The sequence below is a fragment of the Agelaius phoeniceus genome, chromosome 21 (genome assembly GCF_051311805.1).
Source record: "Agelaius phoeniceus isolate bAgePho1 chromosome 21, bAgePho1.hap1, whole genome shotgun sequence".
In the NCBI taxonomy this organism is placed as follows: domain Eukaryota; kingdom Metazoa; phylum Chordata; class Aves; order Passeriformes; family Icteridae; genus Agelaius; species Agelaius phoeniceus.
Genome location: NC_135285.1, coordinates 403,283 through 420,963, shown reverse-complemented (window position 1 = coordinate 420,963; position 17,681 = coordinate 403,283). Strand labels below are relative to the sequence as shown.

At 60.6% G+C, this 17,681-nt stretch overlaps 4 protein-coding genes across 7 annotated transcripts; all 4 read left to right on the top strand.

Moving 5' to 3' along the window:
- The first annotated feature begins 199 nt into the window (after positions 1–199).
- On the top strand, positions 200–3,930 carry C8G (complement C8 gamma chain). Of its 2 annotated transcripts, XM_077189202.1 has the most exons (7): positions 200–489; positions 1,305–1,444; positions 2,107–2,177; positions 2,480–2,587; positions 2,877–2,978; positions 3,153–3,191; positions 3,703–3,930. In XM_077189202.1, exons 1-7 carry the CDS (start codon positions 349–351, stop codon positions 3,714–3,716), a joined length of 615 nt encoding a protein of 204 aa, XP_077045317.1. In that variant the 5' UTR covers positions 200–348; the 3' UTR covers positions 3,717–3,930. The 2 variants fall into 2 exon arrangements, with proteins under 2 accessions (XP_077045317.1, XP_054502676.2); XM_054646701.2 differs by having other exon boundaries at positions 3,153–3,930.
- Positions 3,931–6,163: 2,233 nt separating this feature from the next.
- Positions 6,164–8,939, top strand: LOC129128781 (lipocalin). The gene is made up of 7 exons (XM_054646311.2): positions 6,164–6,499; positions 7,445–7,584; positions 7,667–7,743; positions 7,866–7,979; positions 8,187–8,288; positions 8,489–8,514; positions 8,774–8,939. The coding sequence occupies exons 1-6, from the start codon at positions 6,179–6,181 to the stop codon at positions 8,512–8,514; spliced, it is 780 nt and encodes a 259-aa protein (XP_054502286.2). The 5' UTR covers positions 6,164–6,178; the 3' UTR covers positions 8,774–8,939.
- A 372-nt stretch (positions 8,940–9,311) lies between these two features.
- LOC129129026 (lipocalin-15) lies at positions 9,312–12,295 on the top strand. Its single transcript, XM_054646702.2, has 7 exons — positions 9,312–9,951; positions 10,558–10,697; positions 10,889–10,953; positions 11,217–11,330; positions 11,786–11,887; positions 12,001–12,022; positions 12,178–12,295. The coding sequence occupies exons 1-7, from the start codon at positions 9,730–9,732 to the stop codon at positions 12,179–12,181; spliced, it is 669 nt and encodes a 222-aa protein (XP_054502677.2). The 5' UTR covers positions 9,312–9,729; the 3' UTR covers positions 12,182–12,295.
- A 1,230-nt stretch (positions 12,296–13,525) lies between these two features.
- Positions 13,526–17,137, top strand: LOC129128782 (extracellular fatty acid-binding protein). Of its 3 annotated transcripts, none has more exons than XM_054646314.2 (7): positions 13,526–13,676; positions 14,133–14,272; positions 14,740–14,810; positions 15,394–15,504; positions 16,021–16,122; positions 16,353–16,378; positions 16,960–17,137. In XM_054646314.2, exons 1-6 carry the CDS (start codon positions 13,590–13,592, stop codon positions 16,376–16,378), a joined length of 537 nt encoding a protein of 178 aa, XP_054502289.1. In that variant the 5' UTR covers positions 13,526–13,589; the 3' UTR covers positions 16,960–17,137. The 3 variants fall into 3 exon arrangements, with proteins under 3 accessions (XP_054502289.1, XP_054502287.1, XP_077045353.1); XM_054646312.2 differs by having other exon boundaries at positions 13,528–13,685; XM_077189238.1 differs by lacking the exon at positions 16,960–17,137 and adding an exon at positions 16,814–16,928 and having other exon boundaries at positions 13,528–13,685.
- The last annotated feature ends 544 nt before the right edge of the window (positions 17,138–17,681 follow it).

Sequence of the window (17,681 nt, the reverse complement as noted above, 5' to 3'; positions counted from 1 at the left end):
CACGAGTGCCTCTGCCGCGACAGCGCTGCCCCGCCCCGCCCGGTCCGACCACGCCCCCGCAGACCACGCCTCATAGGACACGCCTATGTCCCGTTAAGCCACGCCCTGTTCCAAACAGGCCCCGCCCGGCACGGGAGCCCCCCGGCCCGGCCCGGCCCGGCCCCGCCCCGCCCCGCCCCGCCCCTCCTAAGCCGCCAGCCCTGTCCCGGCCCCGCTCTCTGCGCTCCAACCCGGCCCTGCGCTCACCCCGGCCATGACCCCGTCCAGCCGCCCCCGGGGCTTCTGGCTCCCGGCCGTGCCCGCCTGGCCCCGCCGCTTCCCAGCAGCGCCGGCCTCGCACAGCAGCACATGGCGGCCCTGCGCACCCTCCTGCTCCTCGGGCTGCTCCTTACGGCGAGGGGGCAGAGGGCGGCGCGGAGACGGCGGCCGCCCCCTCCCCAGAGTGCGCTCGAAAAAGTGGTGGCTCAGGAGGCGCTCAGCCTCCACCAGGTGAGGGCTTGGGTTGAGGGGTCTGTGGGCATCTGCCGACCCCGCACTTGGCTGGGCTGCAGAGAGCCGCGGTGGCTCCTGTGTCGTGTGTCCCCCCCAGACCCGGCTTTGCAGCCCATCCTCCTGTATCCCCGTCCGGCATGCCCGTCCAGCGCCGACTCCCCTGCGCCCTTCCTCCCCAGGCCCACCGTTGCAGCTCGTCTTGTGTCCCCCCTCCAGGTCTGACCCCCTCTCTCCTCCCCAGCCTCAGCCTCCCAGCCCATCCTCCAAGCCCGAGCTCCTCAGTGCCCCCCACACACAGCCAGGGCTTCCTGAGCCCAGCTCAGCCCCAGCACTGCCTGCAGAGCTGCCCACAGAGCAGGCGCTAGGGCCGGAGCCTCACAGGAACCCCTTCCTCACCCCTCTGGAGCTGCCGGAGGGCCGGTGCAGCCGCTCTCACTATGGGGCTGGGGCTGAGATCGAGGCTCTGCTGGCGGGGCGAGCTGGGGCTGTGGCATTATGTGATGCCCAACAGACACCCAGTGTGGCACTGGGGTGCCCGCAGTGCTGTGGGCAGTGTGAGCCATGGGCAGGTGCCTTGGACATCCCCTACGTACCCCCAGCCTGTCCCCGTGTCAGGCTCATTCTGCCCTGCTATCCCACCAACTAGCACCTGAAGGGCCATTGTGCCCTGTGGGCAAGGCTGGAACAGGAACAGTTCCCAAGGAACAGCTGTGGGCAGAGTTGACAAGTGAGAGGGAGGGTGCCCAAGGTGGTTGAGTGGTGGCACCCCAGGCTTGTGGCCCTGCAGATGGTGCCACCCCTGTGCCATGCAGCTCTCAGGGAAGTGGTTCCTGGTCGGCATGGCCTCCCGCTGCAGCTACCTGGCAGAGCACAGCCACCAGCTGGAGGCCACAACAGTGACAATGACCGTCCTGGATGGGCAGAGCCTGGCCATCAGCACCTTCAGGAAGCTGTGAGTAATGCCAGGCACAGGGGGCGTGGGCAGGGACTGGGATGCTGCAGGCAGGGCGGAACAGGACCAGTGCCCTGGGATGGGGACTCTGAAAGCAGTGCCAGTGCCCTGGCCACAGGCTCCAAAGAGGACAGAGCTGCCCCAGAAGGAAGTGTGGGTGGGATACTCTCCAAGGAGTTTTGTAGTCAAAGCCCTGGCCACGATGGGTGCCCTGGTCATGATGGACACTCTGCCACCCGCATGTCCACTAGCCCAGGCTGAGCTGAGGGTGCCCAGGCTGGTCAGTGTGAGGACAGCCAGGCTGGCAAAACTGAGACATGTGGTGGCTCAAAGGCTGCCCAACCCAGGACTGGCTCTTAGGACTATCCTAGGAGCAGCATGTCTGAGGATTGGGACCTTCAGCACATCTGTCACACTTTCCTCAGCCTGATGGGCCCTAAGGTCCTGACCAGGCTCAGCGTTGCAGGGAGGTGGCAGGGACTCCTTGAGCTCAGCATCTCTCACAATGTCTCCCCAGTGTTCTGGGACATCTTTCCCTGGGGAGAAAACCAAGTGCCAAGAAAACGGACACAGCATGTGTGCCTTGGCAGGCAGGGTGGGCAGGGATCCTAGAAGATCCTCCACAGCCTGTACTGACATCTCCTCCTCCTCTCCCCCTGCAGGGACAGGATGTGCTGGGAAATCAGGCAGCACTACCTTCCTGCCCAGGCCCCTGGACGCTTCCTGCTGAAGGGTGAGGGAGACTGGTCTGGGGTGGCAGGAGGCTGCTGGAGCCCCCCAGTCCTGCTCTCAGCAGGGTTTTGGTACCAATGTCCCTCTTCCCAGTGCACTCCCAGTATTTTGTGTCTTGGGTCCCTAAGTGCCAGATGCCATCACAGGTGACACCATGGGCTGGTGCCTGTGGGGTTGTCCCACTCTGGCTCTGATTTTCACCCCTTGTACTCTCGGCTTGTGGTGAAATGAAAGCCCCTGGATGATGCTGGGGCTAACCAGGACTGACTGGGATTAACTGGGCTATCCTCTCATCCTTCCCAGGCCATAGGAAAAGCAGCAAAGTGGATGTGGTGGTGGGTGAGGCTGACCCCAGCAGCTTCATCATTCTCTATTACCAAAAGGGCCGCAGCATCTCTGTTAAGCTCTATGGTAGGTTGGGGCTCTGGGTCTCATGGCAGGTGAAGGACAGAGGTGGGAAACGTGCTGGACTCTGGAGAGGCCAGCTGAAGCCTTGAAGGACCCAACATTGGAATGGGGGTCACTCCTAGCTTGAGAATTGTTCCCAGATGCTGTGGGGGGAGCAGGTGAGGGGGAAATTGGGAACCCACTTCTCTGACCTGAAAGCCCCCTGGGCCCTGAGCCTTGTGTAAGGACGTGGGTGGCTTTGGGCCAGGCCAGCTAGGGCCTGAAGCCACTGCTGGTGTCTCCCCACATGCAGGACGGAACAGCCTGGTCAGTGACGCCGTCGTGGACAAGTTCGAGCAGCGCGCCAGGGCTGTGGGGCTGAGCGAGGATGTCACCTACTACTTCCCCACCTATGGTGGGTGGCACACGCTCCTCAGGGAGACACGTGTGGGTTCTGTCCCGATGCTCTGGCCACCCCAGGGACAAAGATGCAAGGATGGGGCTGTGCCCTGCAATGTCCTGGGGGTGCAGGGGCTGGAGGGTGCCAGGTCCCAGACAAGGTGATCCCCCTGGGCTCTATCTCTTTCAGGGTTTTGTGACTCTGCAGATGAGTTTCATGTCCTCGATGGTGAGTTGGGGATGCTGGGTGATGCGCTGGGTGCCCCCATGTGCCAGGCTTGGTCCCACACTGGGCACCAGTTGGGTGTCCCTGCCATGACAGTGGGCTGGGCACACTGGGCCAGATTCACGCTGCACCATGGCTGTGTGGTCCTGCCCCAGGAATGTAGGAGGGCTGGGCTGGCATGGGAAGGGCCATGCCAGACCATTCCTCGGGACAGAGCCTGTGCCCTTGTGTGGCAAACCGTCACTCACGATGGGCATCAGGTGGCAAAGCAAACCCCACTCACCCCCCACATGGGTCAGACTGGGCTTGATGGATCTATATTGGTGTTTCCTGGCATGAGGGCTGATCTAGGATGAGATGTCCTGGCACAGGGGCACCCTGGGGTGAAGGCTGGGGTCCCTGAGGACAGCTCCATTACTTGTCATTGGTGCTTGGCGAGGCAGAGGTAGGTCTCCAGCCCTGGTGCTGGGCTTGGACACCCCCGCCAGTCCCTCAGCACTTCTCTTCCTTCCAGAAACGAAGCTGTAGGTGCACATGGAGTTCCCAGGGGGTCCCACAGCTCAGCCCTCACCTCAGCCAGCTGCCCATGGCCACACAGACCTGAGCTCCTCAGCCCCTCCAGCTGTGCTGGCAGCTGCATCTGTCCTTGGTCCTGTGCCCTCCCAGCTTGTGTCCCCCCTCTGCTCTGTGCCTCACTCTCCTGCAGGAGCCAGCAACACCCCAATAAACACCTCAGAGAAGAGCCTGTGTACAGGCCAGTCACCTCTTGGTCTGCCCCAGCCAGGCCAGCACTGCCTCCACCATGGCCTGCTAGTGCTTTGGGCATGTGCTCCTGGCTGGGGGGTGCCACGGGGATGTTGGGGAGACTGTGCAGCCCCCTTTCATGCAGACTCCTGCCATCTTCTCTGTGAGCCTTCCTCAGCCATGGACAGCAGGGCAGAATTGTGGTGGTTCCTGTTCCAGCTGGCAGGGGCAAGCACTGAGGGGAACCACAGGGAGCCTGGGGCCACAGGGAGCATGGACTTATGGGCTCTGAGGGAGACCACAGCATCTGCCTTTTCCCCCAACAAGCTGGGAGATCACTCGAGGACCCGCGGAGGAAATCTTATTCCCACAATCCTGCTTCCCATCTCCAGGGCTGGGAAACACCCCGTTCCCCTGCCCCAGCCCTGCAGAGTTCATTCCCCGAGGGGCTGCTGTCTGCGCTGGACTCCTGCCTGCACAGCCAGCACCTTTCAGAGAGAGGCAGGGGACTGGGGAGCTGCAGGGTTAATGCTGCAGCCCCTCATCCGACCCCTTGTCCCTGTGTGCAGAGCCTGGCCAAGGCCACCCGGCAGCAGGCAGGTGCAGGGCCCCGTCCCCCCCTCCCGCAGCCCCCGCGGGGGGAGCAGCCCTCTGCCCCCAGCACCAGCATTTTGCAATCCTGGCGGGAACTGGTAACACATGTTGTTTATCAGGGAATTATGTAAGGGAAGCCACGTGATGTGCCCGGAGCCAGTCCCTGTTCCCACCACCCAGGTGCGGGGCAGCCGTGTCCAGCCCGGCCACCCCGCGAGCCTGACAGAGCTGGGCTGTGGTAGATCCAGCTCATTTTACCTGCACTCCGAAGTGGCTGCACCGGGCAGGGGGATAAGGGAGTAAGTGGAGAGCCCCTGGGAGCTGGGCTGGTCCCCAAGGATTCTCCACACCCTTCATACCAGCTCAGCCCATCCGTCGTTGGGGCTAAACCATTTCTGGGTGCAAACACCCAGGTTATGCCCAAGGGTCTGTGTCCAACCCCGCGGGGATCCACAGCCCAGATACCCCGTCCTGCCCCCAGCCCTGCTCTTTCTGCCCCTTGCCACCGTTGGTGTTCCCCTATGCCCCAAGTGCTCCAGCTTTGCCACCCAGGTCCTTGGGCTGGCTCCCAGCTTTGCCACCCCCAGGACAGCCGAGCACCACCCGGATATCCATCGGGCACCCCTTCCTTGCACCTGGGCAGGGAGCTGGGGGTACCTGGCAGCAGAGGCGACTTTGTGTTCCTGCCGCAGTGCCAGTGCAAGTGACACCCCGGTTGTTCCCTGCCTCTGTGCCCGATGGAGAGAGTTTCCCCCAGCACCCTGAGGGTGAGCTCCGGGGGAGACTGAGCTCCAGCCCAGGATACGACGCTCCAGCCAGGCTCTCGTGATATCCAGTCCTTCCTGCTCAGCTTTTGTTTTGTTTTCATAAGTCCGCGGGGCCGGGCAGGCGCGGAGTGTGCAGGGCAGGGCGGCCTCGCAGCGGGGCGCGGGGAAGGGAATGTGCAGGGGGGGCTGCCAGGGGAAAACCAGCTGGTCTGAAAACATGCTCCTTACGTAAAGCACCTTGGCAGGGCTGCGCCGCGGGGCTGGGGCTCTGCCCGGCACATGGCCAGCCCTGCCCAAACCCTGCCAGACCCATGGGCGTTGCTGCTGGCACCCAGCCTACATCCACTGCACTCACCCTGCAGGGGCATCCCCAGATTGAGGGGGGGCACGTTAGTACCCACTGGTGACCCCAAACCAAGGGGGAAGGGCATCTCCAGCCCCTCTTGTCAAAGGGTGCAGGGTGGTGGAGCAAGTGGGGTGTCAAGTTCTAGGATGGATCTAGCTGCATGCTGGTCCCCAGGGAGCTGAACATGGGGCTCCCCGGCTCACCAGTGGGACGACCCCAAGGGTGCTAAGGCCAGCAGAGATACTTCCTTGGGTGATGCAGGTACTTGAGTCAAGGCAAAGCAGGGTGTCCTGTAAGAGCACATGCAGGTGTCAAGTCTTATGGGTTGGGTTGGGACCTGGCAGACACTGGACATTTCCTCCATCTCACTGGAGCCCCACTCTGGGTCCAAGTGAGGCCACCCTGTGTGGATGGGGCAGCGCTGGGCCCTCTCTGTGGGCTGCTCCCCATGCCAGCCCAGCAGCACTGGGGGCAGGGCAGCCCCTGCACTGGCCGCTGGCTGTTTTCACTGCAGAGCAGTTTGGCACCCTGGAGCAAATATGTCATATCAACAGGAGGGAAGCATTCACAGGATCCCCTGCTTGCCCTTTGGCTTCAGCACTCTGTCCTGCTCCAGCTTGCATAACGGCACAGGGGGAGGCAGGGCTGGCTCCCGGGGGCCCCCGCAACGCCTGGCCATAAATAGGGGCTCGCCAAACTCTCCAGCACTGCAGCGCTCTGCCTCCAGCTCTCAGCTCGGCTCGGCTCGGCTCGCCTTTGCCATGCAGACCATGCTGCTCAGCATCCTGGGGCTGGCCCTGCTCGGGACACTGCACGCCCAGGACGGCATTCCTGTCCAGGCTGACTTCCAGCAGGACAAGGTGACCCAGGCCAACCGGCATCACCTCCGTGGAGGTTTGGGCTGTTTTGGGGGATCCTTGCCCTGAAAATGTGGGGAGGGGGTGGTGCAGGTGGATGGGGGGCCAGGCTCGCACTGGTGCACATGCAGCCTCCCATCCTGGGGACCTCCCAGCACCTGGGTTTGGTGGCTCTGGAAGGGATCCAGCATCGAAGCTCCGGGCTGTGGGGCAGGACCCTGGGTTAGGCATGCGGCCAAGCTGCTGCTGTGCTGCGGAGTGGGTGTGGATGCACAGGGAGAGTGAGAAATGCAATCTCAGTCTGACAGCACAGAGATGCGCCATGGGAACCCCTCCCTCCCCAACAAAAACCCCAGCCCAGGGCCACAAAAAAACAAGGGCTGCTGTGCTGGGATATCCCCTACATCCCTTCTCCCCTGGAAAAGTCCTGGGGGGCATAGTCACCCTAGGGAGGTGATGAGGATGGCGGGAGGCACTTCCTGCAAGGACAGGGGTTTGGGATGTGCTGCAAGGGTGATCCCAGCACAGCTGCTCTCCAAGGTGGGCAGTTCCCCTCAGGGGCATCACACTGCACATTCCATACACCAGAATGGAATGAGCCATGCTGGACCCAGTGTCCTGACCCATCCTCACACCCCCAGATGGATGGAAATGGTATCTCAGAGACAGGCAGTCCTGTCACACTCCCTGGGCTTGGGGTGAAGAGGAAGGAAACACCCAAGGGCAGTGAAGGACATGTCATGAAACAGGGATTTCCTTGTTCCTGGGTTTTGTGGTTGCCAACAGCTGTAGCAGCTCCCTGTGAAATTAGGACCTTGGGACACTGTCCTGCCGTAGGGAATGGGGACAGGGGAGAGGAGAGGGCCATGGCCTAGGCTGCGGCTGGTGGGGGCTAAAGGGTGAGACAGGGTCTGTGCCCAGCTGGGGCTGAGTGGAGGTTGTGTGCAGCTCACAGGGAGATGGTACAGCATCGGCCTGGCCTCCAACTCTAACTGGTTCAAGGAGAAGAGACACCTGATGAAGATGTGCACCACCATCATCTCCACCACAGCAGAGGGGAACCTGGAAGTTACCTCCACCTACCCCAAGTATGAGGCATGGGGAGTGGGTGAGTGGGGAGGGGCTACTGGGGGTGGCCACTGGTGCATCCCCTGCTGCTCTGCTTCCCAGGGGTGACCAGTGTGTGACGAGGAACAGTCTTTACACCAAGACAGAGCAGCCGGGGCGGTTCAGCTACACCAGCCCACGTGAGTGCTCAGCTTCCATGGGGCAGCCCCGGACATGCTCCCAGCCCTGCTGTCCCTGCTTCTGCCTTGTGGCTGATTTGGAGCTCAGGGCTGGGCTGAGCTGTGCCCCATGTTCCACGCAGGCTGGGGCAGCAAGCACAACATCCATGTGGTGGAGACCAACTACGAAGAGTACGCCTTGGTGGCCACCCAGATCTCCAAGAGCACTGGTTCCTCCACCATGGTGCTGCTCTACAGTATGTCTGCCCCAGGACCCCCATGCTGTCCATGCCCTCCGGATGTCTGTCTTTCCCATGAGAGAAGGGCAGGGTTAGGGTCATTTCCCAAGCTGGGGTGACCTTAGGGGGATGATGGCTGGGTCAGAACCCCCTTGCAGGGCTGCCTGTGCCCCTGTGCTGGTGGGTATGGGGGGGACTTGCCTCTCACCCTTCTCTTGGCTGCAGGCCGGACAAAGGAGCTGAGTCCCGAACGCCTGGAGCTGTTCACCCAGTTCTCCAGGGAGCAGGGCCTGACAGACGATGAGATCCTCATCCTGCCCCAGACGGGTGAGACTGGGAGCACAGGGATGGTGTCGGGGAGTAGGGGGTGAGGTACCACAGGGGGACTGAGAAGGAGGAGACCCTGCTGGCTTGTCCCTGCCTCTCTATGGGGCCAGCCATGGGGTGCCCCCATTCAGGATCCCTCAGGGGGGCTGAGTTCCCGCAGCCCCCAGAGGAGCTGATCTCCCTGTTTCTTCCTTCTGCAGACAAATGCATGGCAGATGCTGCTTAGGTGAGTCCTGCCTTCCCTGGGGCTTAGACCAGCCCTATGGGATGGTGTGGGGATGCTTAAAGCCACATTACCCCACAGAGCCCCCAGCCCCTCCACAACCCTTCCCTGGGTTGCTGCTCTCCTCACATTGACTGGGGATCCCCCACCCAGCCCTGTGGGGTGTCTACCCACTCAGTGTGAGGCTGGCCAGGCCCATGTCCCCCGTATGTGTAACCTGGTCTCCCACAGCTCAGCTATGCTCACCCCTCATCTTTTCCAGGAAGAGCCACCAGCTGCTGCCGGCTGAGTCCCAACACCACTGCAAGCTGGTGACCACCCTGCCCCATCTGACCCCCAGTGGCCCCCCAGCACCACAGCAGCCTTCGCTCCCTGTCTTCACAATCCACACCTCTATCCCTGTCTCGATTAAAGCCCATAAAAAACCAGCCCTTGCCTGCTGGATTGTTGTGGGGCAGGCCCAAACAAGGCAATGGGCAGGGGAAAGCATGGCCAATAGGGTTGGGACTGGGGTTAGTGGTCAGGGCTGACCCCAGCTCCTGACTATGGAGCTGCTGGGGTGAGACCCCATGTGCATTCACAGCCCTGCCCCATGGTGCTGCCTGGCCACTGAACCTGGCCTGTCCCACAAAGAAGGGTCCCTGCGTCTAGGACCCCTGGGGCATCTGCTCCCCCTCTGCTCCTTGGGCACCCTGGGCTCCCCCGACCTCCTTGCCTTGGTTTTCCTGCTGGAGAGCAGGCTGGCAGCATGGGAATGGGGCGATGGGCAATCAGGAGGTCTCCAGAAGTTTGGGGAAGGATGGACATGAAGAAGAAGGATGACTGTAAGCTCTGGGTGTGGCTTGATCCTGACCACCTCCTGGGTTCTATCCCATGAACCCAGACCCTCTCAGCAGTGGGTCTGAGCCTGCTGCTACCAGCCTAAGAAGACACCACCCCTTCTGAGGGCACTGGGCTGTGGCTCTGCCTGGGGTAGAACACCAACACAACCATTCTCTGGCACTGAGGATCCTGAGGCAGGATCCGTCCCACCACTGACGGACCCTAGAACCAATGGGAACAGCCAGGAGGGGGCCCCTGGGATGCATGTCACATTTCGTCCCCATACAGAGCGGGCACAGGGCAGCACTTCATCCTGGCGTGCTCTGGGCTGGGTCTCACACAAAGATGCATTCATCTGGAACTGGGGGGGACAGGGCCAGCACTGTCACCTAAGCCATGGACAGGTTATCCCTGCTCTTGTGTAACCTGTTGCATAAAGCTGGCGTGGGCAGGAGTGCTGCCAGCAGTGGGGGCTATAAAGTGGGTGCAGCCTCTCCTGCCCACATCCACTCCAGGGTGAGGATGACAGCAGCACTGCCCAGCCTGGCTCTAGCCCTGCTCTGCCTGCTGCAGGCAGGAGCCCAGGTGCCTGTGCAGCCGGACTTGGACACCGAGAAGGTAAGCAAAACACGGTGCTGCCTGGCACATCCAGCCTGGGGGGGCTGGCTGGGGCAGGGGGCCTGTGCTGCACCCCTGGGCACCTGCCAGCCCCATCCCTGAGCCAGCTCCAGGGCAGCTTCCAGGAGAGCCTGTGCAAAACCAGGTTAGTCCTGGCTGCTGTGTCCAGCACCAACAACAGCCCTACTGCAAGGACACCAGCACGTGGTGCCATGATGTCTGCAAGCATGAGGCACTTTCCCAGGAAACATGGGCCAGATGCTGCACCTGTACTCTTAGCATGGGACAGGACAGGGTGTTCTGCATGCAGGAAGGTGGCAGTACCCCATGTTTGCCTGGCTGGTCCCCATAGAGGGTGGCAGGTCTGCCACCACCAGCTGGCAGGTTTCTATAGTGGGCTGTCATGTTCCCCATGGTGGAGGGCAGACCCCCACAGATGGTAGCAGGTCCCTGAAGAGGGTGACAGGTCCCCACAGAGAGTGGCAGGTCCACTGTAGGTTGGCAAATTTCTGCAGAGGGCTTCCAAGTCCCCTAATGGAGGAGTGCAGGTCCCTCTGGCAGGTCCCCGCAACTTTTCCAAATTCCACCGGTGATGTCCTGCTGCAGTTTGCAGGGGAGTGGCATGTCACAGCCATTGCTTCCAACTGCTCCGTCTTCCTGAAGATGAAGGATGGGATGAAGTCATCCATGGCCATCGTCAGCTTCACACCAGAAGGGGACCTGGCCATGAAGTTGGTCTTACCCCTGTAAGTGTCTTGTCCTGCTCACCGTGTTCCCTGTGGGCCAGGAACTCCCTTCCTCCCCACAGCAACTCCCCCACTGCTCTGGGTTGCCCAGTACTGCCTCAGTGCATCCCCTTGGGCAGGCTGGGCCCATCTCACCCTGCTGCCTTCCCATGTGTCTAGTCACATTTGTCTTTTTCATGTTCCTTTTCCAGAATGGACAAATGCCAAGAGTTTGAGCTGCTCTTCCAGCAGAGCGGGAAGGCGGGGCACTACATGGGTATGTGTGGAGAGGGGCTTTGGAGCCATGGGTACCCCGAAACAGAGGGCATCCCCAGCCCCCATGCCTCGGGAGTAGTGGGAGGTGGGCTTGGCCCCTCTGCCTCCACGGCTCAGCAAGAGGTTGTGGGTGGGTGGGCACCTGGCTCCTCCACATTGAGCAGGCAAATTTGAGGTTTGAGCACTGAGCTGTGGGCCTCAGCAGGGCCCAGGAGGGCTCAGACTGTACCATGTTACCCAGACAGTCACCTCTGGGGTCCTTAGGAGCACAAGAGAAGAGGAATCTGCGTGTGATAGAGACAGACTACAGCCACTACGCTGTCCTGCACGAGGTCCAGCACAGCAAGGCAGAGCCCAGCACGGCACTGCAGCTCCTCAGTACGTTGGGAGTGGGGACCTGGCTCCTGGAAAGGGATGGGGGCACCAGCAGCAGGCAGGGACTGGGCTCCCCACCACCAGCAGCACCCCATGTCCATCACCTAGGGAATTAATTTTGGGGTGAATGAAACCTTGCACTAAAGAAATCTCCAGCTGGTTGCAGGTTGAATCAGAGCCCCCTGCAGTGTGCAAGCCCAGCTGCAGCATCCCAAGCCTGCCAGCCACCCCATACCACCCCAAACAAATGGGTCGCTGATCCCAAGCGGCTTGTGGCCCTTTGCTGCCAGCCCAGGGCAGCTGTGGGTTGCCTGGCGTCCACCCTATGTGTTCATTGCTTCACCTTGGCCCTTCCCTGGGGTTCAGCTGCTGCCCCGCAGTACCTGGACCCCCAGTGTGGGGCTGGCTGCTGGGATTCCTTGCAGTCACCAGCCCCCACTTTGGGTCTTTGGCTGCAGCAAGGGAGCAGGACGTGAGCCCCCAGCTCCTGCAGAAGTTCATGGAGCTCATCCCCACCATGGGCCTGACCGAGGACATGCTGGCCATCCTGCCCAAGTCAGGTGAATGGCTCAAGGGCAAAGGGTGGCAGCTGCGGCCCCTCTGTATGCGGACTGTGCAGGGGCTCAGGTGTGCTGCCAATTGCACACTCACCCTTCTCTTTGCTTTCCAACAGATCAATGCACCGGGGACATCAGGTGAGTGTGGCCAGGGAAAGCTGTGACTCCCTTTCAGCATGGCCTGGGCTGAGCAGGGACTTGCAGGCCCTGGGGGATCCCCCACTTGCCTCGGGGCTCTGTCACCTTGGCTTTGCCCTGCTCTGGCCAGTCATCTGCCTGTCCTGCCTCTGCAGCTGAAGGGCCACGTGTCCTCCAGACCTAGCGGACGATGGGCTCTGCGCCCCACTCCGTGGTGCTCCTTCCCATCCTCCAGGCTCTGGCAGACCCCCTGCTCCATACCAGGATCACCATCAACCTCCTAAATAAATAGATGCAGCAGCTTCCCCAGAGCTCGGTGCTTTGTTGGCAGGAGCAAGGTGGTGCCAGGGTCCCTAGGCAACCTGAGCACAACAGTCCTGGAGCTGACCCTTCCTGTCAGGCCCACCACAGGTTTTAAGGGGCTCCCTGGATGTGATGTTTGCTGCGCCCAGCATGGGGAGGATGGGGAGCAGAGGATGGGGAAGGTGCAGGGGAGCAGCTGCCAGGGGAGGGAAGAATGGAGCCAGGGTGGACAGGGGCTGGCACAGCCTAGCTGGGTGGTCAATAGCTCTGGGCAGATAGGGTTAAGCAGTCAGGCTGCCCAGTGCTGCCTGCAGGGACAGCCCCAGAAACTCCATTCCCTGCTCAGACCTCTCCCAGGCCACCCAGCTGGGAATGGGGTGGCACCAGGGCTGCCTATGGCCAGACTGGGACCCACATGCCTGCCACCCCTCTTGGTCCCCCATCTCACCAAAGCAAGGCCATGCTGCCATGAGCCCCAAGGGCCGTTTCTATCCGCCTCCACCTCCTGCACAGTGAAGGCAGCCTCTGGTCCCCCCTCTGCCTCCCTGCCCTGCAGTCCCTCAGTGCCCAGGCAGATGTTGGGCTGTGACCCCAGGAGCCTGGCAGAGCCAGGCCACAGGGGACATCACATTCTGGGAAGGAGGGACACACTCCCACAGCGACATGAACCCCTTCTTCTGCCCACCCTGCTCAGGGTGCAGCCCGCTCGGCAGACCCTGCGTGCCCCAGCGAAGGTGGGGAGGCCGGTGCAGGCACCGCGGGTCAGGCTGTGCCTGCGGAGGGCTGGACTTGGGCAGGATTCCAGCAGCTGCCCTGGGGCACGTTTCAGCCCGGCCAGAAGAACGGGTCACCGAGGGCCTTGGCGAGTTGGGCAACGGGGCTGCCCCGGGGCTGGTGCCGGGAAGAACCTCCCGCTCCTCCTGGCAGTCCTTGGCAGCCCGTTGGAAAACAACCGTTCGCTTTGTTCTTTCACAATCAACTAAAAATCCGGGGGAAATCCCAAATTTCAGCAGTGGTGCAACGGTTCCTGTAACTCCGTTTTGGGGCTGGCAGGCACAAGCCCCGCTCTGCCCCGGGGGTTTGTTCACCCTTGGCTGCCCTGCGGATCGGATCCACCCTTTGCCCAAGCCAAGCCCAAGAGGGTTCCCGTGGGGCTCGGCACGGCTCCAGCGGGGGCGGCGGGGGAGGGAGCGCGGAGCTATAAATCCGACAGCGCCGGCACCACTCCCCATCCCACGGCTGAAGGCAGAGGAGCTGGGGCGAGATGAGGACCGTGGGGCTGAGCCTGGGGATGGTCCTGCTGTGCTTGTTGCGTGTGCAGGCTGGGGACCTGGGAACTGCGGAGCCGGATGTGAGCAAGGTGACCCTCAGCATCCCGGGAAGGGAAGGGAAGGGAAGGGAAGGGAAGGGAAGGGAAGGGAAGGGAAGGGAAGGGAAGGGAAGGGAAGGGAAGGGAAGGGAAGGGAAGGGAAGGGAAGGGAAGGGAAGGGAAGGGAAGGGAAGGGAAGGGAAGGGAAGGGAAGGGAAGGGAAGGGAAGGGGCTTGTTCTCCAGTCACCAGCAGAGCAGGGAGGACTGTAAAGGTGTTTTGGTACTGGGGACAGCTGGGGTCACTACAGCCACCATTTGCTTTGCTGACACACCCAGGTGAGGACAGTCACCCAGCTCCTGCATAGGTGTCCCTAAGGGAATTTTGTTGCCTGGATGGGATGTAGGTGTTACATGGACTGAGATTGTCCTGGCTTGGTCCCTGAGGAGGAGACACTCTAGACTGCTCCTCTGGACTCATAGCCTGCTCTCGCTGCCAGATTGCAGGGACATGGTACATCACTGCTATGGCCTCTGACTCTGAGAGCTATTTCCAAAATAAGGACCAACTGAAGATGGCGATGGCCAACATTGAGGTCTCAGGGGATGGTGACCTGAAGGTCTCCTTTGCAATTCCTGCGTAAGTCCCACATGCTTTTCTCCATAGGCTTCACTACCAAACTCCTCTCTGGACCTTCACTGGTGGGTCTCCACCTCAGTGTACTCACCAAAGATCTGGGCAGGGGTTCTTACAGGAACACCAGGGGCTTGGGACAGCAGTGGGCAGGCTCAGGACAACACTGGCCAGGACCAGTGCCACCACAGAGGGTGGGACAGGACCCTACAATTACAACTTTCCCAGCAGAACCAGCCTCATTCCAGAAGCTCAGAGCATGAGTGAGGGCATCGATAATGCACAGGTGCCAGCACTGTCCCCTGCCAGCCCAGGTATCCATTGTTCTAAGGGTGGTATCTGTCCCCTCCTGCCCTGGCCACACCATCATATCTCTGAACAGCAAGTCTCACATCTGGGATAGCAACCCTTGAACAGGGGAGGGGAGAGGGAGTCACTTCACCTCAGCTGGAGCATCCTTCCCTGTTCTGCAGCCCTGGGAGATGTATGAAGTTTGAATCGATCTACAAGCCAACAGGCAGCCCGGGTGAATACTACAGCTCTGGTGAGTGGGGGTGTCTGGCTCTTGGGGCAGGATAGAGGCATGTCCCACCATCCCTGTCTGAAGCAGCTGGCTGTTCTGGGGACATGGCCCTCAGGATTGCCTGCCCCTCCGGCATCCTGGGTGAGACATCCCTCTGTGTCCAGGTGCCAGCTACACCCCAGGGCTGGTGGCCCAGCAGCATGGCAGACCCCCCAATCCCTCTCTCTGGGATAAACTCATTGAGACCAAGTTTAAACCCTAGGGAAAAGCAGGTTCCTTCTGCAAAGAGGCTGTGAGTGGATGTTCCCAGGGGATGGAGCAAGGGTGGTTTTGCATCATTCCCAGCCCAAGGAGCAATCTGACATTGGCCAACAGCCTGCACTGACCATCCACAGCCCCTTCTGCCCTCGCTTCCCCATCCTTCTGCTCTGCTGTGGTCTGTGGACTCCCCAGGCTTCCTGAGGAGCCTTAGCAAGAGGGAAAACCAGGATGAGGGGATATCAAGGAAATTCAGGCTTGGTGGGCTTCATGCTCTTTACAGCCCCTTTGCAGAGTGGGGGTTTCCCGGGGGACGTAATTAATTTTTCTCCACATCCTTTTGCAGACAGAGGCAATAAGACGGTGCGGCTTGTGGATACCGACGGCAGCTCCTACATGGTTGTCTTTGCCACCAGAGAGAAAGAGGGGAAGACCTTGCACATGCTGAGACTTTACAGTGCGTAGCCAGCAGTGCTGAGCTGCTCCAAGGGTCCTGCAAGGCCAGGAGCCAGGGGATATTCTCTCTCCACTCCTGCCCTGGGTGTGGTGCAGGAGTGGGGCAGGGACTACATGTGTTCCCTGTGTGGCAGGGAAGGAGCAGGGGTTTGTCATGGCAGGGGAGGTTGGGGCTCAGGCTCCCAGCACTGTGCTGCAAGTCCATGGCATTGGATAAGTTTCTTGGTGGAGAAGGGTGGAGGGTGGGGGTCCTGCTGCACAGGCAGAACAGAATCAGTGGGGACAGGAACCAAGAGAGAAGTCACTGCACTGGTGTCAGGACCTCTGGCTCATCTTGTATCCTGGGTGGGGTGTCTCATGCGCCTGGCCACCACTGCTCTCCAGGACCTCCACCAGTGCCTCCAGCCTTCTCCCAGGGATTGCCATCCGTCCCACCCTCAGGTGGACACACTCACCAGCTTCCCAGGAGATGCAGGGTCAGGCACAGCCTGGAGCTAACTCATGTCTTTGTCTTTAGGCAGAACCCAGTGGGTGAGACCCAAAATCAAGTTGCTGTTCAAGAGACTTGCCAAGCTGAATGGCTTCACCGACAAGACAATCTGGATTTTGCCCAGGCAGGGTGAGCACTGCCCATGCAGGAACATGCAGGCAGGGACCAGCTCAGCCCATCGGTACCACCACTTCATGGTCTGAGCTGGCAGGAGGGAGTGCTGGCAGCCAGCGGTGCTCTGGCTGGGCACAATGAGCAAGAAGAAACCCACAAGTTCCTTCTGAGTAGTCTATTTTGGGTGCTAAATGGGATTATTCAGACCACAGTGCCAGACTTAGGCTTTCTCTTTTTTTCCACAGAGGAATGCAGACTTGGTGAACTGTAGGTGAGTTGCCGCAGTGCAAAATGGTGTTTGCAATGTTCTCTCCTGGAAATTTACCTTCTTGGTGCCCCCAAGGCAAGGGCCACCAAGAACTCTTTGAATTCCTCTGGTCTGAGCTGGTGCTGGAGCTTGCTCACGGGTAGGACCATTCCTTTGGATACTTCTCTACAGCAGGGACCCCCAGGTAGCAGTACCCAGGGACTCCCAAGGAGCAGTGTCCAGAGACCCCCAGTGGGAAGTGCTGAACATGGGCATGTGAGCTGAAACCACCAGAGAAATGTCTGCCCAGCCCTTTGAGCAGTGAGGGTCAGGACACCAGCTCCTGCCAGTGGGACCTTGGGGTTGTGGACAGGCAAACCTGGCCAGAATGGGTTGGTGTCTCACCATGCAAACCGTATTTGCTGTTGCCCCCCTAGCCTGTGTTTTATCACCATACAGCTGTAGGAGTTACTAGAAATCCATTGCCGGAGATGCCTCACCCTACAAATCTGGGGAGAACTGGAGAAGAATGCACTGATCCTAATGCAGAGTCCCACAGGTCTCCTTGCCTCACCCAGACGTCACCTCTCCCACCTATTTTCCAGAAAGTGCAGACTGGCTTGTGGATGCTCCTGCCAAGCAATACAAGACCCGTGTTCTGAAGCTCCAGGCTCCTGCTCCACCATCCTTCTTCTAAGCTCTGTTGTCAGGACTCTGACACAGTCCCTGCTCCTCCAGCACACAGTCCCTGCTTTTTGCCAAATAAACAGAAACCCTCCCCAAGTTTTGGTGTAGCTGTCTGGGGACAACCTGGGGTGCTGGGCCCTGTGGTCCCTCCCGTTGTCCTCCAGGGGGCTGTGGATGGCGAACAGCCAGGAGTGATCCCAGCTGAGCTTGCCCAAGTGAGGGCAGTTTCAGAGCCACAAGATTTTTCCCTCCTGGGTGCCTCCCAGAGGGGCAGGACCAGGCCAGGCAGAGGTAAGGCAAAGGGTGCAGTGAGGCTGGGAATCCTGTGGGCAAGAGGGGATGCATGGAAAAGGCCACTGAGAGTGAGGCTGGAGTTTGGAGGGCTGCATCCACCTGCACCATCCACCACCTGTCCTCCTCTTGCCCTGCAGTGGCTGCAGCTCTCTGCTCCCTGGGAGCCCCAGGAGCTCATCCAACAGCTCAGGCTGAGCCAAGGCAGGGCAAGATTCAGATTTGGGACCTCTCTGCCCCATTGCAAGCTGTTGTGGAACATGGCTGTCTGAATCCTCTGGAGCCAAACCTGGAGAGCTGCCTGTGGTTTCTGGGCACCACACAGCGAAAAACCCTGCTGGAGCTGGGG